We start from the raw sequence: 23,960 nt of genomic DNA on the forward strand, positions 1-23,960 counted from the left end.
GAAAGTGAGGACTGTCCATGTAGACACATGGGTGAAAGGGCAGATTTCCTGCCCCCGTGCAGATCTCCTCTCATGGCGAAGGCACAATGCCATCCTGAAAGTCAGAGTTTCTCTGCCAGTACACTGAGGCGAAGGTCCCCTGCCCTTCAGGGTGGACAAGCCATGTGTGAGACAGGTGGAGATCCCTCATTGTCTCCAATGGCTCTTGGTTATTTTAAGTTACAAAGGCTTGTTCATGATCCCAATGTGTCTTACAAAAATGACCACATTCTATGCATGCCATGGTATGAAAAGGTGGGAAGCACTGCTGTAGAAGACACAGTGAATTCCACACATCGCCATATTACCAAGGTGTAGACATCTCCAAATTCGTGGACAACATAGGGAAAACGTGGCCTCTCACCCACCACCATAAATAAGGACTTGGTGAAGGAAGACACAGAGGCCACTGCATACCGTGGAAAGGAACACGGTGAATGTGTAGACAGCAGCTTCCAGGACATATCGGCTCCGAATGGCGAGGACCACGGGTGGCAAAAACATGAGGTTGCTCAGGCAGAGCAGTAGTATGGACAGCAGCTGGAATCCGTAGGTGAGCGCATCCGCACTGTCGGTGCAGCCCCAGCCCCGCCACCCTGTGGGTGGAGAGGGCACAGATTTGAGGGCGACCAAAGGCAGCCATGGGTTTGGTAGACACTTCTGGCAGCCACTAGCAAAGCCCTACACCACTGCCAGTGGACGGTGTTCTCACCCTAGCTCTGCCCTCCCCATCCTCTCCAAACCTAGCCTCAGTTCAGGCTGTCGCCCCATCCCCAGCCCAGGAAGCCCACCGCCAGAACGCTCACCGGCCTTGCACTCGCAGGCCGCGTACAGGTAGTTGTGCGTGCGTAGCAGCTTGCACTGGCCGTAGGGCCCGCAGTCATCCACACACGGGGAAAGGAAGGTGCGCAGCCGGACTTCAGCGGTGGCGTTCCGGCACCTCATGAACCTGCGCACAGACTGGCTGTCACCCGGGGCCCAGCAGCACACTCCCCTCTCTCCCCGAGCCACTCACCGAGGCCTTGCCCCGCAAAGGGAACGGAGGGTCAGGAACCAGGTCCCTGTCTGCGGGAATGGGATTCTCAGTCTGGCCACTCTGGAGGTGGCACTGACTGAGAGGAGGAAGCCAGCCAGGGTCTCTGAGCACAAAAGAGAGGAGTCAGTAAGTAAGAAGAGGGATCACTGTGCGGTCAGGACCTGAAGAACCCTCACCCACCTGCCCTCACTTCCCAGAGTCTTTAGCCCATCCTTCCTCCGTACCATCCTCCACCCTAACCCCGCCCCGGACTACCAGCATCCTCTCCTTCCCCCATTCCTCACCCTCACCTTTGTAACAGGTCACTGCTGCATCCTCTAGGCTCAAGGGCACCTCGTGAGTCAGGCATCCAAACACTGACACGTTTTCCTGGCATATGGAGCTCTGGGGAGGGCAGGTATGAAGATGAAGATGAAGCTGTCACAGCCTCCAGGCCCTGCCACCACCAACACCTCAGACTCCTACACCAGTTAACTCCGCCCCATAAACTCCTTCAGGCCCTCACTGAACATCCCAATTCTGCAGGTGCTTTCCACACCAAAGCCTCTCTCTTCCCTTCATTTCAAGAACAGAAAAACTGAGAAACACCCAACCTTCCACAGTGGAGATCTTTCAAAGGTTGATGAGAGGGCAAGACTCACTCCAAATCCTTTCCTTTGGGCAGAATCGTTTAGCCTGTCCAGGCTAGAAAGAACACCCTCTTTTTCAGTCCTATCTAGCTTCTTGGGGAAAGGTGCGAGGTGCTGTTGCTGGATCTAGAAACTAGTTGTGAACAAAGGTAACTGGAAAGTTTTCAATCATCTTCATCTCTTCACCTGGGTCTGAAGACCGGAGGTGTGTAAAGAAACATACTCATCCTCAGGTGAAATGATCCCAGATACTAAAGAGTGGTAATAGAATGTCTGAGGGATTAAATGCAGCAACCCAGCTGAGATGAAAAGAAACCAGATTTCCACAGGAGTAAATGTAAAGGGTTGTCTACAAGAATAAAGGTAACAGGATGCCATAAGCTCGCTTCATTCAAGAAGGATTTGAGACAGCTTATTAAAGACATATAACAGGATAAAATAAATGCATGGGAGAAATTTAAATATCAGCATGGAAAGTCAAGTCCGTCCCTAGATGTAGGCCAGATATTTGATGCTGACTTCCAAGCAACGCAAGCAAAGAAGGAAACATGAGTAACCAGATTTTGGGGCCGAAAAGATAAAGATTCATCAGAGTTACATGGGAAGTACAGCATCCAAAGGGGTGGTTCTCAGGTAAGTCCTTATCAAAGAAGCACTGTGTGCTGTCATGCATCCTGTCCTTGACAAGAGAGTGAATTTCATACAACTTGGTGATATCTTTCCTCACATAAGGACAGGGCACTATGCCAAAGTATTATTCAGTAACAGTCATTGGGGGGCTGGGGGGCGGGGAGCCAAAGAAAACAATGTCCTCTAGGTATGCAGTTCTCTGATCCAAATGTCAAGTTCTTGATCCAAGGGGAAAATCACAATACTGAGAGGGAAAGGTCAGAGTAGATGTGCCAATATACCTTTTAGAATAAATACAATAGCCGTCTGAGGTGTGTAGCAAGGGTCACAGCGTGCAGATGGGTGGAATGTATGCACGTGCCCCTTGGAGTAAATGAACTAGAATGCAGAGAGGGACAGGGTGAGGGGCTGGGCCTCTGCTCTCAGGATACTGAGGAAGAACAAGTATGAGTGCAGCTGGTTTCTGATACGGACTCTCTGGTTTCAAGGTCAGATCAAAACTTCGCTGTCACTGCCCAATAAGCAAACATAAAATACATACAGTTTTAGCCAGAACAGAATCATACAGAATCTGAGTATGAAAATAAGGAACATCTTAAGGTTGAAGAATCAGCTCTGTCCTAACTGGCAAGAACACTAGAAAGTTCTCAGCCACGTCCCATAAAAGACCACATCAAGCCACAGATCAAGTCTCAGGTCTGCTCATAGGAAAGTGGTTTCTGCCCCCAGAGCTGGGGGGTTGGAGAGTTAAAAGGATCCCTGGCTGTGGGAACAGTACATACATTACTGTATCAATATCAACCCAAGACAGACACTAATGGCCTGATGCAGGGTTCTGCCCTCAGCCCAGTCTTATTCGATACTGAAAATAATGACTTATAGGTACAGAAGACTAGCTTTTCAAGTGTGTGAATTGCAGAAAGTAGAGAGGGCCCAAGACCCAAACCAATGTTAGGCAGTGTCCCAAAGATAAACATCAATTCTTCCATTCAAGGTAAAAAGTTCACTGCAAACATATGAGATGAGAATGGGCAACAGATCTCATGAACGAAGCTCGGGGCACAAAAATGTCTATGCCCCTTGGTTACAACTAGATAAATATACCAGTTAATGTGGAAAAGGACTGGGAGGATGCATACCAAAAAGCTAAGCAGTTAGCTGTGTTTCAGGATGTCCTTCTCTATTTTCCAAAGCTTTTATCTGTGATCCCATAATTTTTATAATTAAAAAGTAAATAAATACAATTGCTTTGAAGAAAATGAAAGGTCAGGAAACGAAAAGGATCCAGAGATCTTAGTTCACCACAAGACCCAGAAGATCACAGTACAACGCAGCAGCTGAAAGAAGTAACTTGATCTCAAGCTGCACAAAGGCTGCCTGTCACACTGGTCAGACCACCTCAGATCTCTTGTGTTAGAGACATGATGAACAAAAGTGTTAACAGAGGAGACAACGGAGGATGGGGAGAGGTCTCAGACATTGCTGTTGTTCAGCTTTGGGGAGGCTGAGGGGCATCTGAAGGGCTAAAATAAGAGAGGGACGTAACAAATGTACCACACTAATGCAAGATGTGAATGATGGGAAACCACGCAGGGAAAGAAAGAGGGGGGCTATGGGAACTGTATTTTCCATCAGTTTTTCTGTTAGCCTAAAACTGTTCTCGAAAATCAAGTCTATACATTTTTTTAAAGGACAGGTATAGATTTACTGGAATATAGCTTCTGAGGCAAAACAAAGATCAGTGGGTCAAAATCCACAGAGAACAATTCTGATGGAGTATCAGGACTGCCTTTAGCGATCAAAGTTCTCTAAATATAGACCACACGGCCGCAAGAGGTGGTGAACTCCCCATCACAGGAGATATGCAAGAGAGGCATATGCACCTGCTGTAGAGAGACGCCCTTAGTAAGTGGGAGGTTAGCCTACAAAACTGGAGAAATCTGGACCACTCTCAATTGCCCTGCCTGAGCCAGCCCAGTCCTAGTAGAGTCAATACTCAGGGCATGTTGACCAGAATTGGTCTAATAAAGTTGGGTGAAAGCAACCTGGATAGGCTTCCAGGAGGAGGTAAGGGCCCCCACACCCCGACACCTTCTCCTTAGAGTTTCCCATAGGGCAACCTCCCCCGCTCCTAAAGTACCGCATTGAGCTGGAGCTCCAGGCTGAGGACATCTCCACTGTCCAGTACCGGCAGCAGACTCAGGGCAAACACTGCAGATCACTCAGCGAGGGGGGCCACATTGGGGTCAAAGAAGATGTAGAAATGGACGGAGAAGGTGTCCAGCTCATTGCGCAGCGTCGGGCGCACTGGCCAGCAGTGCTCAGGTGGCGATGTGGTCCCAGGTCCCTCCACAGAGGCCCCAAGGGTTGGAGGCTCTGGGGGCAGTGGCTGGTTGCCCAGTGACTGGGGCATGTTCATGGCAACTCCAAGGACCAGGGCACGGGACAGACTGGGATTTGGGCACTCTGTGGGGCAGAGGAAATCGGAGCTGCGGCCTGCTCCCCTCACAGCCCTACAGCCCCACCACGAACAAGATCGGAATCAGGCAGGATCTAGAAAAGGGTGGGAAGCGGTGAGAATCAAATGTCCCTTGGGAGTATGGAGCATCCAGGGTCACAGGAAAGGGCCCAGCGGTTTCCTAGTGGAACCACTAATAGAATGTCATGTTGGAGGGAATCGAGGTCACCTCTCCCTCCCCAAGGACAACGAAGACACTGTGGAAACAGATAACAGGCCCTCTCACTGACTTGCACAGTCTTTCACAAAAACAGTGTCCCAGAGGTCCTAGCTGTCCCGGCCTACCCCCAGGAAACTGAAAGAGATTAAATCAAGGAGAGTAATCTGGTCCCTGAGTGAGCCCTAAATCAGGTGCAAAAAGTTATCTAATGGTCTTCCAGTGACTTAAAGCTCCAAATGGAAGGGCTTAGGGGAGTGTAAAGGAGTCTGTTTGGGGTCAGGGAGATTGTAGGGACATAGCAGAGGGTCAGTGAACACAGCCACTATGTCTGCCTCTTCCCCGTGACAGAGGTCCACACAAGCTGGGTGGCTGGGGCAGATGTGGGGCTTCTGACCTTGCAACCGCACACACAGTTGGAAGCGGATGGTCCTGCCAGGGCTCCGGGATGGTGTCTCCACACGCACGTAGACCCAGTGCCCCCAGGGGGACAGTGCCAGCTCCAGCTGGCATACCAAGACACCTCCACAGGCCACAGAGCTTGAGTTGTGCAGAGGTGGTGCCTCGCAGTGTCAGGGGGCAGGCAGATGCCCCGCGGCCCCCTACACACACGAGCTGTGCTGAAACCCTGTAGGTGATGCTGGGCACGAAGACCCTGGGCACAGAAGAGGTTGGGGGTAAGGAAAGATAGGGTATGGAAAGGTGAGAGGGACACCAGAATGAAGGAAACACTAGGATGAAGGCAGGAAGGAGCAGGGGACACAGGAGAACAGGAGGCCTTTTCGGGTCCTCCTCTCTGCGCTAGGACAAAGGGAGGCAGGGGTCACCTGGCTCTAGAGAGACTTGCTCTACTCCTCCTGGCCTCATCCCTTAGGAGAGCTATAGCTACCCCTTCCTGGTACTCGGCCTCTTCCCAGTTTTCTCCTGAGAGCTCAGTGAACATACAGTGGAAATGGATCCACATTCACACAGCATCTTCATTCCATGCCCCGCTCTGGCCTCAGTGGCACCGTCTGTATAATGGGACAATTGGGCTTAGCCTCCAAGCAAGTAAGCACAGCCCTTGCTTGAGCCCTCAGGTCCCCTCCCAGTCCCTCTTTCTCATTCTGTTGGTCAGAACAGAGACACAGAGGAGAGAAGCACATTCTACTCCGCGCACCTCCACCCTCTCTGACCAAGCCAGAGTGAAGCCTCCCAGCCAAGACATTCTGCTGGGTTCTCGATGCCACCACGGGAGTCTGGACTTTATCCTGTGGGTACTGGGGTTTACGATCACATTTACCTTTAGAAAGGCCACTGACCAGATACCATTCTTCACCCATGAAACTGCTGAAGAATTTTTTTAAAGTCTATTGTTAACTAAGATGCGATGAAATGGGTCATTCATATACTGCTGGTGGGGATGGGAGTGAATTAATATGAACTTCCTGCAAAGTAAGGTGCAGTACAAATCAAGAGACTTAAAAACTCCCAGTTCCTTTGACCCAACACCTCTATTTCTAGGAATAGGTCTAAGAAGATCATTAGAAGCACAAAGATTTATGCATAAGGATATGAATCATGGCATTATTTATAGCAGCAAAAAAAATTTTTTTTTTAATCTTAATGTCCAATGATACAAGAATATTTGAATAAATTCCGTGTTGTCCAATGATAGAATGTGATGTAGCCATCAGAAATGGGATTGATCGATTGATTATTTATTTATTTGTTTGTTTGTTTGTTTGTTTGTTTATTTATTTATTTAATTTATTTTACATCTACATCACCCAGCCTACCAAGGTGGTCTGCCATCCAATTATTAACCAGGCCTGACCCTGCTTAGGGTCTCAGATCAGACGGGATCAGGCATGTCCAGGGTGGCATGAAATGTTATTTTTTGAAGGGCAAGTGATGATGAGAAATGCTTAGAATGTAATGGCAAGAGGGCGCTGTTCTATGAGCAGTTAGAAAATAAGTGGTAAAAATAGTCACCTGATTTCTTGATAAAAATTCCAAAAGACAAATTGTCGTATGACGGAAAATTTTGCAGCAGCTGCTGCTTTATTCAGGGCTGATTTTTAGTCCCTAAACGATGTTAAGTTGTCATTCTTCACTGTGAAGAAAAGGAGGAGGAAAGGAAAGAGAAGGAAATGGGAAGGGCAAGGAGAAAAAACCTACAGAAACTCATGCGCCTGACTAAATCCTGGACTCAATGGTCACTCAGAAGTGTTCAAGGCCTCACCCTATCCGGCAATTCACTTCCCTAAACTTTCATGATTCTAGGTCCTCACAACAATCCTAGACCGAGACATCTCATTTTCACAGCCCTGGACACCCAGGCCTAGGGCAGGGGAGTCACAGCCCCCGAGCCTCAGATCCAAGGCACTGGACTGCAGTGAGATCCCGTCTTTAGATCATCTGTTCAGCGTCTCTCCTGTGCCCACCCCACCCCAGCCAGGCCCTCCTGGGGCAGCGCAAGGAACCTAGGGTCTCTAAAGACCGACAGCTGCAAAACCTGCAAACTTGTGTGGCTATAGTTTGAACTTTAAATTGAGCAGGGACTACAAGGTCCCTGAAGACAGGGAGCAGACAAGCTATGTGGCAGGGGACTGGGAGGCTGGTCTTCCGGGCTTGGCTCTGGCCCATCCCAACGCAGTGTGTCTGCTTGTAAGGAACTCAGCACTTCCCAGCTCTGCTCTCCCAAGCCTCAGGTCAGCTTCCCTGGCAGTCTACTCCAGCTACCCGCATGCACTAATCCCATTTGGCCAATCGGTAGGAGGCAAGTTGAATCCATAGCATACTGACTATTCTCATTAAATCTTTTTTAAACATATAAAAACCAGAATATTTGCCTAGGGAAATATTATTATCGATTCCTTATCATAGACCAAGTGCTGTGCTAAGAGCTCTGCATGCATCATCTCACTGGATCCTCCAAAAAACACCCACAAGGAAATACTGTTCTTATCTCCACATTACAGGTAAGGAAGTTGACGCTCAGAAACCGTCAGCAAGTGGCAGGTCGGGGACTTGGGGCCTGGGCAGTCTGATGCCGTCGCCCTCACTCATCTGCTCTGCTATGCAGCGAGGTGGTAGTGAAGCACGAATCCTAGATCCAGGCATGTCAGGAAAATTGCAACAAAAGCTTTCATCTCGTATCTTTTTAAAATTATTTGTGAAGCCTAAAATAAGTATTAAATTGTCAAACTAGATTTACCAACCAATGAAATTGATATGATATTCACCTTGCAAGGTAACCCTGGGTCTGTTAGACCTCACCGTTGGCAGCTGTGAGAAAGATGTGAGGAAATGTTTTGGAGGGGACGGAGTAGCAGAGATCACCTAAGTGAACCGTTTCATTTCACAGGAGTAGAAATTTGACCGATGTCATATAGCAGAATCAGAAGACAGGCAAGTATCTCACCCAGGTGCCTCACTCCCAGTCCGGGGCTCCCCGTCCCACTGCATGGCATCGCCCTGCTCTCAAGAGGTGTACAACTGGGGAGTGTAGACAATTATTCTCAGAGACACTCCATTTCCTGTCTCTGTGAACCTGATTTTCTAGGACATGACAGAGTGTGACACATTGGAAGACAGACGCTAGAGTGGTTTTTTGAGTATATTGTGAATTGCCATCATACCTAAATACACAGCATTATTTCCAGTTCTCCTTCTGGCCATCTGGTAGGGTTACAAAGGGCCAGCAGGTTGTACGCGGAGGTGACAGGAGTCACCTGATTGAAAGAGAATATCAGAGGTTGCTAAAGCCCAGAGAGAGAGAGAGAGATGTCCCCTAGGTCACAAGGAGTGACTGAGCGATAGAGAGACGGAGAGAGAGACACACATTCAGAGAAACATACAGAGACAGAGACAGAGAGACAGAGAGAGACAGAGAGAGGGAGGGAAGGAGAAAGGGAAGGAGGGAGGAAGGGAGAGAAACAGAGAGAGAGAGAGGAGAGAGAGAGAAAAAGAGAATTCTGTTAGGGTAAAAGCCACATCTGCCTCGCTTATATCCCAGGACCTAGCAAAGGGCTTAGCACAGGGTGTAGCACAGAGTAGGTGCTCTACAAATATTTGTTGAATGAGTGAATGAATGAGCCACCACACTCAGGCAATTCTTTATCTATTCACCAAACCTTAGCAAGAGAAACCCTACCTTTAAATGTTCTTGTGGATAAGATTTGAGGTCAGTGGCTGACCCAGATTAATCACCTGCCCCTGCCTGTTCCAGAAACTCCATGAACAGTCACCTTGATTTGTTCTGGAGGATGGAAACCAGCACAGACTCTGGGAAGACTGGGGTATTGACAGAAGCTGGAGATCTTGTCCAGAGATGATGAGCACAGACCCAGCAGGTGCCTTGTGGCTGAAGCTGGAACCTCGGAAGCACGTTAGTGCTGGGCAGCTCACCAGCACTTTCTTGTGTATGTCTCATCTGAACTACACGACATCCCTATTTTTAAAAGGAAACTGAGTCTCAGAGTGGCCAGGTGACTCGGTTAATATCACATACCTAGTTAGTGCTGAGGCTGAATGCAAAGCTAGGTTTTTTGAGTCGTGCATTGATTTTCTGTTGAGTGACAGCCTTGGCAGCACTTGCTCTACAAGGTGCTGGAAGAAAGGAAACAGAGTCCAGCTCTCAAGTGTAGCAGAGGAGACAGGTACACAGCACATCATACAAGAATATAGAGCGATGGCCAAGGGCTAAGGAAGCACAAGAAGGGAGCAGGTAACTCTGAGGAAGGAGGAGGGAGAATAAAGGAGAGAGAGCTGGGATCTGAGGAATGAGCAGGACCGCCCCCACTACGGGAGGGAGGACAAGCCTATAAAAGGGACCTTCTTAAGCAAAGATGTAGCACTAGGAAATGACATGTTTTATTCAGGAGATGGTGAGCCCTTTGGCTACTACAAACGTAATGTGTCATTAAGGAGGAGGAATGAGGGGAAAATCCATCCCTGAAAAACAGACAGGACTCCAGTGCTATCCCAGGACATTGGCGTCTCAATCCAATAGAGAAGGGGCTAGGGGCAGGCATGATTGCATCTTCTGAATGGTAACAGTTCACATTCAGCTCCTATTTTTCCTTTAGACCAGAGGTCACCTGAGCCATCAGACAGCTTTCCTGTCTAACAAGACTACTGTGCTGTGGGGACATTTCAGCTCCCTCCTGTGAATACCTGATACTGGCATTTCCCAAGGAGGCAGGATGATCAGCTCAGAAGAGCAATGAAGGCTACCTGGGAGAAAGCTGCAGCCTCTTCCCACCCTGCCCTGTATAAAGCTGGTCAACAACTAACATCATCTCAGCCAGATTAGGACATGGTCTTCCGTCCTCGTGTGACTTCATTGCCAATATCATTTATCCTAAAAAGCAAAATGGAGGCCAAGAAGGAGTCACATAGCTTTCATGATCAGGGTTAAATCCTGTGACCAGTGGCTCTACAGGGATATGTATATTCTTGTAGGTAAAAATCAGTGAGTGGTCTGATTCCTTAAGGAGTGGTGACCAGAGATCAGGCTTACACATCTGTAGAGCGGAAATGTTAAACCTATTAAACCGGCTTCAGAGGAACACTAGGTGAGTATTATCTATCACCCACCTGACTTCCAGAACTCGTCTCACTTAACTGAAGGAAAGAAAAGCCTTGTGATAGGTGTGGCATTTTTCTGTCCACTTATTTTCCTTAGTGCTGTAGCCCCAGGACCTAAATGATACCTAGCATAGAATAGGCACTCAAAAAATATTCAGCAGTGAATGAATCTGAAATACTATGGACATAATTCACCCATATGAAGTCATAACCTAAAAATGATGCTTCCTTTTTATAGCCAAGAACTCTTCAGATTCCAAAGGAGCATGACTGATATGAACCCTGCTCTATTTTCTCCGCAAAGTCCACCCTAGAGAGAACAGCAAAGACCCTACGGGACGAAAATGTGCCTCGTCTCCCCTGAGTTACATCAGAACTACGAAGCTGAAAGGGCCAGCTAGCAGACCTCAAATCCAACTCTCTTGTTACACAGATGGTGCAACTAAATTCCAGAAGTAGGGCCGACCTGCCCCAGGTCACACAACCAGGTAGCTTGACTTCCGAGCCTTCAGAGCATTTTCTAATACCTCTGTGGTCCAGATGAGAAAGAAGGAAGAATGAGATGGGTGGCTCCAACCAGACAGCTGTGACAGAATATGTCCTGCTGGGGCTATGTGGGCACCGTAACCTAGAGATGGTCCTGTTTGTGCTCTGTCTGGGCATCTACTCTGTGAATGTGCTGGGGAATGCCCTCCTCATAGGGCTGAACGTGCTGGATTCCCGCCTACACAGCCCCATGTACTTCTTTCTCAGCAACCTCTCCTTCATGGACATCTGTGGTACATCCTCCTTCGTGCCTCTCATGCTAGTCCACTTTTTAAAAGCCCAGAGGACCATCTCCTTTCCTGGCTGCGCCCTGCAGTTATACCTGACCCTGGCGCTTGGCTCCACGGAGTGCCTGCTCTTGGCCGTGATGGCATATGACCGCTATGTGGCTATCTGCCAGCCGCTTAGGTACCCAGAGCTCATGAGTGGGCAGATGTGCATGCAGATGGCATTTCTAAGCTGGGGAACAGGCTTTGCAAACTCACTGCTGCATTCCATTCTCACGTGGAGCCTCCATTTCTGTGGCCACAATGTCATCAACCACTTCTTCTGTGAGATCTTGGCACTGCTCAAACTGGCCTGTGGGGACATCTCTCTCAATGTGCTTCTAGGAATGGTGACCACAGCTATCGTGTCGCTGGCCCCTTTTCTACTCATCTGCCTGTCCTACATTTTCATCCTTGCTGCCATCCTTAGGGTGCCCTCTGCTGCAGGCCGGCAAAAAGCCTTCTCCACCTGCTCTGCTCACCTCACAGTGGTGATGATTTTCTATGGAACTATCTCTTTCATGTATTTCAAGCCCGAAGCCAAAGGTCCTGATTTGGATAAGATTATTGCATTGTTCTATGGGGTCGTGACCCCCTCGCTGAACCCCATCATCTACAGCCTGAGGAACGCAGAGGTGAAAGCTGCTGCCAGAGCTCTGCTGCGGGGAGATCTGCTCTCCAGGAAAACGTTCCTAACTCTCAGGTAGGATTGGCCAGGTTATGCTGTGGTAATGACTTCAAAGTTTCAGTGGCTTAAAACCAAGTTACACGTCCATTACAGGTTGGCTGGCGGGGCGGGGTCTGCTCTGCATCATCGTCTTCCACCCTCTGTCTGATGGTAGTTGATAAAGCAACTACCATCTGGAACATTACTGGTCACCATGACAAAAGGAAAAGAGAAAACAAGACCTGCACTGACTCTTCAAGCTTCCACTCGGAAATGGTATATTAATTCCACTTACATTTCATTGGCCGACACAAGGCATTGGCCACCACGAACATCAGGGGGAGGGGCGGAACACCTACCACGTGCTTGGAAGGAGTGGGAGGACTGAGAAAGCTGTGAGCAGCCTAATTAATGCCGCACCATCCTACCGTCAGCCCAAGAGCTACTAGACAGTTGCCTTCCCTCTCTCTGACCATCCATCCTTTACTGGCCGCTGCCAGGTTAATTGTCCCGGGCAAGCTCTCATTAGCTCTCTCACTTGTGGTGGCTCATACTGGGTCAAGCTAACAAGGATGGACTGTGCCTCCCTGAATTTCCTTCTCTGTATGGTTCTGGGTTAGGGGTGACCATGAGAGAAATTTGCATGAAATTTGGACAGCAAAAGTGAAGGGGCACCAGATGCCACGGGAGCCCACACGTGCTGTTGCTGATCTGCTGGCCCACCTTGCTGTCAGTGCAGCTCTCCAGGGCCCACCGGATCACCTCCTTCAACTCTGCCTAGTGCAACTCCGTGGCAAAGAGTACCAGTTTTTCCTGCAGGTCACCACTGTCACTGAGATTGAAGGCAGTGAGAGCCAGACACAGGTTCTAGTTTGTCTCCCGGGGGCTAGTACGCCTTTACCCTCCGCCACTTCATGCCCACCAGCCCAGCTATCTACAGTGGCTTCAGGCCCAACATCAGATGCAGAGGTAACAGCTTTGCATAGACTTCACCTCTCAGGGACTCAGAATGATAAAGCAACTGCTCCCACACTTGTATAGGTCCCTTCGCCATGACAAATCCCTTGTATCACTCAGAGTGGTTCTGCCACTGTGGTCAAATCCTGACGGATGCATCCCTCTCCTGATATAGAACCTTTCATGGCTCCCATTACCACAGCATTAAGTCCAAAATCTTCAGCTGAGTCCTCGAGTCCTTCAGAATCCAGCTTCTTCAGCCTGATGTTCCACTAACCCCATCATATGGTCACACTCGCTGTGTTATATCTGTACTGTCCAGACCACCATGCATTGTTCATGCTACTCACTGCTAACCCCTGGGACTATTTTTCAAAGCCAGCTTAGAAATCATCTCATTCATGCATCCTTTCCTGATGCACGTTAAAAGTGTTCTCATTCCTTTTCATCCTACAGTACTTGGGTGGAACCTTCACTGGGCATCTATCCCATTCTGCTTTGCTAAGTGATGTTTCACCACAATGTGAGCTCCTTGAGCGCAGGATTCAGCCAGGTCTGGCTCATGCCTGCAGCTCCCACAGAGCTTTCTCTATAGAAGGTTTACTGACCAGAATTGTCATCTGAAGCCCTCGTAATGTCACCCTGGGGATTGAGCTATGTGCTGCCAAGCATTGTATAGAGAGACACAGTGAAGATACCACAGAATCTGCCAGCCACAGCCCTGTATTCCAGGCAGATTGAGGCTGTTGGCATCTTGGGCTCCCCCGCCCCACTGCGACAAGTAAGGAGATAACCAAGAACCCCATTTGGGACCCAGAAACCAAAGTTCCAGACCTGGTTCAGCTACTCGGCCCAGCCCTAGTCTTCTTGCCACCCCTCTCCCCATAGGAATCCCACAGGCACCTCAAATTCAAACTATCTGAAACTGAACTCATCATTCTGCCCACAGTTCTATCACCATCCCAGGGAAAGGCACCATCACCTGCCAGTCACCAAGCCAGAAACACGGAAGTCACAGACTTTCTCTAATTCCTCACCATCCCGCACATCTAATCAGTCATTAAATCCTACAGAATCCACCACCTAATAGCTCTTAAATCGGTCCCCTCCTTTCCACTGACACTGCCTTAAGCCTTCCCCATCTCTCTCAAATATTGCAACAGTGTGTAACTGCATCTTTCTCCTTCAAACACTCCAAAATCCATCTCTGCACTAGCCATCAAAACATCAATCTGAAAAAAAACAAAACACCAATCTGATCACGATACTCTCCTGCTTAAATCCCACCACTGCTTCATTTCCCACAGGATAAAAACCATACCACGCCAATCCGTCCGACATTACCGGCTGCTTGCTTCTACCCCTACTTCACCAACAAACGCTCTCCAGGAAGAGGCACACGGAACTATTCCTCGTTCTCCTATAAATATGTCTTTCCTTCCTCTGTGTCTCCCCTTGATGTTCCTCTCACGCCAAACACTTCTTGACCTTCGGCTACCACGTAGTAGACACATCGTGTCCCAGGCTAGACACTGTACTGCATTCTAAGTGTTTTACTAAGGACCAGCTGGAAGATTGGAAATCTCAGGAGAGGAATGCAACGTGGACAGTGGTGAGCAGACAGAACACTCTCCCAACATCTTGGCATGATGAAACTCATTCGATCTTCACTCACTACCTTCCAGAAAGCCCCTTCCAACCCCACTTAGCTGGGTGGGGTCTGTCCCCCCTCTGTCACCCTCTTCAGCGCCATCTCTATTCTGCTATGTCTCAATCCCAGCTATTTGGGTTCATGCGTCCTGGGACTTGACTCTATACATCTTAATGTGATGGAATATTTCTGATACAGGAATAGATAGCTAACCAGTAAGTAAAACTAAGGCTTCCCCACCTGCAGATTAACAAAACTTTCCCTAAACTAGGGAGTAGGATGAGAGAAGAAGGGGACACAGTGAGAGCATTGGCACAGAAGGGTCCAAAAATGAGGGGACTTCACCCGGGGCCCAGCAGCGCACTCCCCTCTCTCCCCGAGCCACTCACCGAGGCCCTGCCCCGCAAAGGGAACGGAGGGTCGGGAACCAGGTCCCTGTCTGCGGGAATTGGATTCTCAGTCTGGCCACTCTGGAAGTGGCACTGACGGAGAGGAGGAAGCCAGCCAGGGTCTCTGAGCACAAAAGAGAGGAGTCAGTAAGTAAGAAGAGGGATCAGTGTGGGGTCAGGACCTGAAGAACCCTCACCCACCTGCCCTCACTTCCCAGAGTCTTTAGCCCATCCTTCCTCCGTACCATCCCCCACCCTAACCCCGCCCCGGACTACCAGCATCCTCTCCTTCCCCCATTCCTCACCCTCACCTTTGTAACAGGTCACTGCTGCATCCTCTAGGCTCAAGGGCACCTCGTGAGTCAGGCATCTGAACACTGACACGTTTTCCTGGCATATGGAGCTCTGGGGAGGGCAGGTATAAACATGAGGGTGAAGCTGTCATAGCCTCCAGGCCCTGCCACCACGACCACGTCGGACTCCTACACCAGTTAACTCCACCCCATAAGCTCCTTCAGGCCCTCACTGACATCCCATACCTGCAGGTGCTTTCCACACCAAAGCCTCTCACTTCCCTTCATTTCAAGAACAGAAAAAAAAAACTGGGAAACACCCAATCTTCCATAGCAGAGATCTTTGAAAGGCTGATGAGAGGGCAAGACTCAATTCCAATCCTTTCTTTTGGGCAGAATCGTTTAAACTATCCAGGCTAGAAAGAACAACCTCTTTTTCAGTCCTATCTAGCTTGTTGGGGAAAGGTGCGAGGTGCTGTTGCTGGATCTAGAAACTAGTTGTGAACAAAGGTAACTGGAAAGTTTTCAATCATCTTCATCTCTTCACCTGGGTCTGAGGACCGGAGGTGTGTAAAGAAACATACTCATCCTCAGGTGAAATGATCCCAGATACTAAAGAGTGGTAATAGAATGCCTGAGGGATTAAATGCAGCAACCCAGCTGAGATGAAAAGAAACCAGATTTCCACAGGAGTAAATGTAAAGGGTTGTCTACAAGAATAAAGGTAACAGGATGCCATAAGCTCGCTTCATTCAAGAAGGATTTGAGACAGCTTATTAAAGACATATAACAGGATAAAATAAATGCATGAGGGAAATTTAAATATCAGCATGGAAAATAAAGTCCCTAGATGTAGGCCAGATATTTGATGCTGACTTCCAAGCAACGCAAGCAAAGAAGGAAACATGAGTAACCAGATTTTTGGGCCCAAAAGATAAAGATTCATCAGAGTTACATGGGAAGTACAGCATCCAAAGGGCTGGTGCTCAGGTAAGTCCTTATCAAAGAAGCACTGTGTGCTGTCATGTACCTTGTTCTTGACAAGAGAGTGAATTTCATACAACTTGCTGATATCTTTCCTCAGGTAAGGACAGGGCACTATGCCAAAGTATTATTCAGTAACGGTCATTGGGGGGCTGGGGGGCGGGGAGCCAAAGAAAACAATGTCCTCTAGGTATGCAGTTCTCTGATCCAAATGTCAAGTTCTTGATCCAAGGGGAAAAATCACAATACTGAGAGGGAAAGGTCAGAGAAGATGTGCCAATATACCTTTTAGAATAAATACAATTGCTGTCTTAGGTGTGTAGCAAGGGTCACACCATGCAGATGGGTGGAATGTATGCACATGCCCCTTGGAGTAAATGAACTAGAATGCAGAGAGAGCCCAAGACCCAAACCAATATTAGGCAATGTCCCAAAGATAAACATAAATTCTTCCATTCAAGTTAAAAAGTTCACTGCAAACATACGAGATGAGAATAGGCAACGGATCTCATGAACGAAGCTCGGGGCACAAAAATGTCTATGCCCCTTGGTTACAACTAGATAAATATACCAGTTAATGTGGAAAAGGACTGGGAGGATGCATACCAAAAAGCTAAGCAGTTAGCTGTGTTTCAGGATGTCCTTCTCTATTTTCCAAAGCTTTTATCTGTGATCCCATAATTTTTATAATTAAAAAGTAAATAAATACAATTGCTTTGAAGAAAATGAAAGGTCAGGAAACGAAAAAGATCCAGAGATCTTAGTTCACCACAAGACCCAGAAGATCACAGTACAACGCAGCAGCTGAAAGAGGTAACTTGATCTCAAGCTGCACAAAGGCTGCCTGTCACACTGGTCAGACCACCTCAGATCTCTTGTGTTAGAGACATGATGAACAAAAGTATTAACAGAGGAGACAACGGAGGATGGGGAGAGGTCTCAGACATTGCTGTTGTTCAGCTTTGGGGAGGCTGAGGGGCATCTGAAGGGCTAAAATAAGAGAGGGACGTAACAAATGTACCACACTAATGCAAGATGTGAATGATGGGCAACCATGCAGGGAACGAAAGAGGGAGGCTATGGGAACTGTATTTTCCATCAGTTTTTCTGTTAGCCTAAAACTGTTCTCGAAAATCAAGTCTATACATTTTTTTAAAGGACAGGTATAGATTTACTGGAATATAGCTTCTGAGGCAAAACAAAGATCAGTGGGTCAAAATCCACAAAGAACAATTCTGATGGAGTATCAGGACTGCCTTTAGCGATCAAAGTTCTCTAAATATAGACCACACGGCCGCAAGAGGTGGTGAACTCCCCATCACAGGAGATATGCAAGAGAGGCATATGCACCTGCTGTAGAGAGACACCCTTAGTAAGTGGGAGGTTAGCCTACAAAACTGGAGAAATCTGGACCACTCTCAATTGCCCTGCCTGAGCCAGCCCAGTCCTAGTAGAGTCAATACTCAGGGCGTGTTGACCAGAATTGGTCTAATAAAGTTGGGTGAAAGCAACCTGGATAGGCTTCCAGGAGGAGGTAAGGGCCCCCACACCCCGACACCTTCTCCTTAGAGTTTCCCATAGGGCAACCTCCCCACACTCCACAAAGTACCGCATTGAGCTGGAGCTCCAGGCTGAGGACACCTCCACTGTCCAGTACCGGCAGCAGCCTCAGGGCAAACACTGCGGGTCACTCAGTGAGGAGGGTCACACTGTGGTCAAAGGTGATGTAGAAACGGACAGAGAAGGTGTCCAGCTCATTGCGCAGCGTCGGGCGCACTGGCCAGCAGTGCTCAGGTGGAGATGTGGCCCCAGGTCCCTCCACAGAGTCCCCGGGGTTGGAGGCTCTGGGGGCAGTGGCTGGTTGCCCAGTGACTGGGGCATGTTCATGGCAGCTCCAGGGACCAGGGCACGGGACAGGCTGGGATTTGGGCACTCTGTGGGGCAGAGGAAATTGGAGCTGCGGCCTGGTCCCCTCACAGCCCTACAGCCCCACCACGAACCTGATCGGAATCAGGCAGGATCTAGAAAAGGGTGGGAAGCGGTGAGAATCAAATGTCCCTTGGGAGTATGGAGCATCCAGGGTCACAGGTTAGGGCCCAGCGGTTTCCTAGTGGAACCACTAATAGAATGTCATGTTGGAGGGAATCGAGGTCACCTCTCCCTCCCCAAGGACAACGAAGACACTGTGGAAACAGATAACAGGCCCTCTCACTGATTTCCACGGGCTTTCACAAGAACAGCATCCCAGAGGTCCTAGCTGTCCCTGCCTACCCCCAGGAAACTGAAAGAGATTAAATCAAGGAGAGTAATCAGGTCCCTGAGTGAGCCCTAAATCAGGTGCAAAAAGTTATCTAAAGGTCTTCCAGTGACTTAAAGCTCCCAATGGAAGGGCTTAGGTGAGTGTAAAGGAGTCTGTTTGGGGTCAGGGAGATTGTAGGGACATAGCAGAGGGTCAGTGAACACAGCCACTATGTCTGCCTCTTCCCCGTGACAGAGGTCCACACAAGCTGGGTGGCTGGGGCAGATGTGGGGCTTCTGACCTTGCAACCGCACACACAGTTGGAAGCGGATGGTCCTGCCAGGGCTCCGGGATGGTGTCTCCACACGCACGTAGACCCAGTGACCCCAGGGGGGCAGTGCCAGCTCCAGCTGGCATACCAAGGCACCTCCACAGGCCACAGAGCTTGAGTTGTGCAGAGGTGGAGCCTCGGGACGTAGGCGCTGTGTCGGGGGGCAGGCTGATACCCCACACACACCAGCTGTGCTGAAACCCTGTAGGTGATGCTGGGCACGAAGACCCTGGGCACAGAAGAGGTTGGGGGTAAGAAAAGATAGGGTATGGAAAGGTGAGAGGGACACCAGAATGAAGGAAACACTAGGTGTTTAATCTGAATGAGACATACTTCTAAACCTTGTTCTGGAACAAAGAAGTTTCAGGCTCTGACATCCACTACGTTCCACAACATGGAACAAGCCAGCCAAGGCACTGGCTTCCAGCAAAGCTTCACAAGGCTGGAAGGAGGACTCGATGGCCACATTGTGATATCTCATTACCCTCTGCCTGGAATTTTTCTGTGCTTTTGCATCAGTGCATTACCCAATGCCTAGCACACTACCTGGCTCACACGGGGTGCTAAAATACATCTGTTAAGTTAAAGAAAGGGTGTCAAAAATAGGGTCCCCTCTGAGAGCTCCTAACCCACCTAGTTGATCAGACCTCCATCTGTGATATTCAAAGCAGGTGTCCCTCATCTGTGGTGTCAAACTCTTAAGGACAAGAACTACTATCATGAGTCATTTCATCGACCCCACTTCCCATGGTAGGAATCGCCACCACAATAACCTTGTGAATGATCCCCAAGGCTGGGGCTCAAGCTCAGGACGTGGCCCGTTTCCTTGCTGCTTAGTCCAGGGAAAGAACAACTTTGTTCCACATTTTGCTTGCAACTAGCTTAACTGACAGATAAGTGGACATGACCTCAACGGTTAAGATGTGCTCCTTCCTTAAACTGTAGAAGGTAAATACCCAATACCCCTCCCTTGTTGTAGAGGGAAGCATTCAGTCAGTAGAGACCAGGGAAGCTACAGAAATGCAGCAACCTTCACCCTGTAATGGAGCCAAAGGAAGAGCACCAGAAGTCAGCTCCTCACAATGGGAGCCAAGGCCGAAGCTAAGTGAGAGTTCAAACTAAGTGAGCATCAGCAGTCATGGAAGCAACAGGGCCAAACCCAGGAAACTTGAGAAAGCAGGAGGGCCAAAAGAGAGAAGCAGAGTCCAAAAGAAGCTGGAGTAGAAGGGCTTAGATAGACGGTAGAGTCTGTGATGAGGGCCAGAGTCCAAGATTTCCAGATCCACCAAGATTCCAATCGCCATGAGAAACACCGGGCCTAGATCCCCTTCTCCCTTTGATAGTGGTAGCAGCTTCCAATATCTCCTTCCCCAGCATCTAGGCCTCACCTGGCTCTAGAGAGACTTGCTTTATCCCCCCTGGGCCCATCCTTTGGGAGAGCTATAGCTGCCCCTTCCTGGTACTCGGCCTCTTCCCAGTTTTCTCCTGAGAGCTCAGTGAACATACAGTGGAAATGGATCCGCATTCTCACAGCATCTTCATTCCATGCCCCGCTCTGGCCTCAGTGGCACCGTCTGTATAATGGGACAATTGGGCTTAGCCTCCAAGCGAGTAAGCACAGCCCTTGCTTGAGCCCTCAGGTCCCCTCCCAGTCCCTCTTTCTCATTCTGTTGGTCAGAACAGAGACACAGAGGAGAGAAGCACATTCCACTCCTCGCACCTCCACCCTCTCTGACCAAGCCAGAGTGAAGCCTCCCAGCCAAGACATTCTGCTGGGTTCTCGATGCCACCACGGGAGTCTGGACTTTATCCTGTGGGTACTGGGGTTTACGATCACATTTACCTTTAGAAAGGCCACTGACCAGATACCATTCTTCACCCATGAAACTGCTGAAGAATTTTTTTAAAGTCTATTGTTAACTAAGATGCGATGAAATGGGTCATGTCATATACTGCTGGTGGGGATGGGAGTGAATTAATATGAACTTCCTGCAAAGTAAGGTGCAGTACAAATCAAGAGACTTAAAAACTCCCAGATCCTTTGACCCAACAACTCTATTTCTAGGAATAGGTCTAAGAAGATCATTAGAAGCACAAAGATTTATGCATAAGGATATGAATCATGGCATTAATTATAGCAGCAAAAAAAATTTTTTTTTTAATCTTAATGTCCAATGATACAAGAATATTTGAATAAATTCCGTGTTGTCCAATGATAGAATGTGATGTAGCCATCAGAAATGGGATTGATCGATTGATTATTTATTTATTTGTTTGTTTATTTATTTATTTATTTATTTATTTAATTTATTTTACGTCTACAACACCCAGCCTACCAAAGTGGTCTCTGATCCAATTATTAACCAGGCCTGACCCTGCTTAGGGTCTCAGATCAGACGGGATCAGGCATGTCCAGGGTGGCATGAAATGTTATTTTTTGAAGGGTAAGTGATGATGAGAAATGCTAAGAATGTAATGGCAAGAGGGCGCTGTTCTATGAGCAGTTAGAAAATAAGTGGTAAAAATAGTCACCTGATTTCTTGATAAAAATTCCAAAAGACAAATTGTAGTATAACGGAAAATTTTGCAGCAGCTGCTGCTTTATTCAGGGCTGATTTTTAGTCCCTAAACGATGTTAAGTTGTCATTCTTCACTGTGAAGAAAAGGAGGAGGAAAGGAAAGAGAAGGAAATGGGAAGGGCAAGGAGAAAAAACCTACAGAAACTCATGCGCCTGACTAAATCCCGGACTCAATGATCACTCAGAAGTGTTCAAGGCCTCACCCTATCCGGCAATTCACTTCCCTAAACTTTCATGATTCTAGGTCCTCACAACAATCCTAGACCGAGACATCTCATTTTCACAGCCCAGGACACCCAGGCCTAGGGCAGGGGAGTCACAGCCCCCGAGCCTCAGATCCAAGGCACTGGACTGCAGTGAGATCCCGTCTTTAGATCATCTGTTCAGCGTCTCTCCTGTGCCCACCCCACCCCAGCCAGGCCCTCCTGGGGCAGCGCACGGAACCTAGGGTCTCTAAAGACCGACAGCTGCAAAACCTGCAAACTTGTGTGGCTATAGTTTGAACTTTAAATTGAGCAGGGACTACCAGGTCCCTGAAGACAGGGAGCAGACAAGCTATGTGGCAGGGGACTGGGAGGCTGGTCTTCCGGGCTTGGCTCTGGCCCATCCCAACGCAGTGTGTCTGCTTGTAAGGAACTCAGCACTTCCCAGCTCTGCTCTCCCAAGCGTCAGGTGGGCTTACCTGGCAGCCAACTACAGCAATCTGCATGCACTATTCCCACTTGGCAAATAGGTAAGAGGCAAGCCGAATCCATAGCATACTGACTATTTTCATTAAATCTATATTAAACATAACAAAACAGAATATTTGCTTATGGAAGAGGACAGAATGATACCAACACAGGCTACCACTTATCAATTACTTAGCACAGACCAAGTACTATGCTAAGAGCTCTGCATGCATCACCTCACTGGATCCTCCAAAAAACACCCACAAGGAAATACTGTTCTTATCTCCACATTACAGGTAAGGAAGCTGATGCTCAGAAACTGTCAGCAAGTGGCAGGTCGGGGACTTGGGGCCTGGGCAGGCCGATGCCGTCGCCCTCGCTCATCTGCTCTGCTATGCAGCGAGGTGGTAGTGAAGCACGAATCCTAGATCCAGGCATGTCAGGAAAATTGCAACAGAAGCTTTCATCTTGTATCTTTTTAAAATTATTTGTGAAGCCTAAAATAAGTATTAAATTGTCAAACTAGATTTACCAGTCAATGAAATTGATATGATATTCACCTTGCAAGGTAACCCTGACTCTGTTAGACCTCAGCGTTGGCAGCTGTGAGAAAGATGTGAGGAAATGTTTTGGAGGGGACGGAGTAGCAGAGATCACCTAAGTGAACGGTTCCATTTCACAGGAGTAGAAATTTGACCGATGTCATATAGCAGAATCAGAAGACAGACAAGTATCTCACCCAGGTGCCTCACTCCCAGTCCAGGGCTCCCCGTCCCACTGCATGACATCACCCTGCTCTCAAGAGGTGTACAACTGGGGAATGTAGACAATTATTCTCAGAGACACTCCATTTCCTCTCTGTGAACCTGATTTTCCAGGACATGACAGAGTGTGACACATTGGAAGACAGACGCTAGAGTGGTTTTCTGAGTATATTGTGAATTGCCATCAGACCTAAATACACAGCATTATTTCCAGTTCTCCTTCTGGCCATCTGGTAGGGTTACAAAGGGCCGGCAGGTTGTACGCGGAGGTGACAGGAGTCACTTCTGGGGTCAGAGCACTTAACTGCTGGTGTGAGGTGCTCTAGTGTGTGCCCAGCTATAACAACTAGTGATGTCCCAGATAGTGGAACCTTCGTCAGTCAGGAGGATGACATGGCACAAAGCCTCCTGAATACCTACAAAGGAAATTTAGTATGAGAAATAAGCCTTTGTCATGGTAAGCGACAAACATCACGAGGTTGTGCGTTACCACAGCAAAATCTAGCTCATCTTAACTGAGGGAAGGGAAACCAGCACAGGTTCTGGAAGGACCGCGGTCATGACAGAAGCTGGAGATCTTGTCCAGAGATGTTGAGCACAGACCCAGCAGGTGCCTTGTGGCTGAAGTTGGAGACTCAGTAACACCTTAGTGCTGGGTTGCTCACCAGCACCTTCTTGTGTATGTCTCATCTGAACTACACAACATCCCCATTTATTACAAGAAAACTGAGTCTCACAGAGGCCAGGTGACTTGGTTAATATCACATACCTAGTTAGTGCTGAAGCTGAATGCAAAGCTAGGTTTTTTGAGTCGTGCATTGATTTTCTGTTGAGAGACAGCCTTGGCAGCACTCGCTCTACAAGGTGCTGGAAGAAAGGAAACAGAGTCCAGCTCTCAAGTGTAGCAGAGGAGACAGGTACACAGCACATCATACAAGAATATAGAGCGATGGCCAAGGGCTAAGGAAGCACAAGAAGGGAGCAGGTAACTCTGAGGAAGGAGGAGGGAGAATAAAGGAGAGAGAGAGCTGGGATCTGAG

General features: G+C 48.4%; 2 protein-coding genes across 2 annotated transcripts in view; one reads left to right on the forward strand and one right to left on the reverse strand.

Annotated features, from left to right (window-relative positions):
- TMEM8B (transmembrane protein 8B) overlaps positions 1–5,533 on the reverse strand; it is a 9,703-nt gene extending 4,170 nt beyond the window's left edge. The window contains 6 exon segments of the mRNA XM_039856950.1: positions 457–635; positions 846–988; positions 1,055–1,178; positions 1,366–1,459; positions 4,475–4,800; positions 5,407–5,533. Of these exon segments, the coding sequence (XP_039712884.1) occupies positions 457–635; positions 846–988; positions 1,055–1,178; positions 1,366–1,459; positions 4,475–4,753 (819 nt within the window). The 5' untranslated portion in view covers positions 4,754–4,800; positions 5,407–5,533.
- Positions 5,534–10,906: 5,373 nt separating this feature from the next.
- LOC120598164 (olfactory receptor 13C7-like) lies at positions 10,907–12,115 on the forward strand. Its single transcript, XM_039856965.1, has one exon. The coding sequence runs from the start codon at positions 11,146–11,148 to the stop codon at positions 12,100–12,102; it is 957 nt and encodes a 318-aa protein (XP_039712899.1). The 5' UTR covers positions 10,907–11,145; the 3' UTR covers positions 12,103–12,115.
- The last annotated feature ends 11,845 nt before the right edge of the window (positions 12,116–23,960 follow it).

Source organism: Pteropus medius, unplaced genomic scaffold (genome assembly GCF_902729225.1).
Source record: "Pteropus medius unplaced genomic scaffold, Ma_sr-lr_union100, whole genome shotgun sequence".
NCBI classification, from domain to species: domain Eukaryota; kingdom Metazoa; phylum Chordata; class Mammalia; order Chiroptera; family Pteropodidae; genus Pteropus; species Pteropus medius.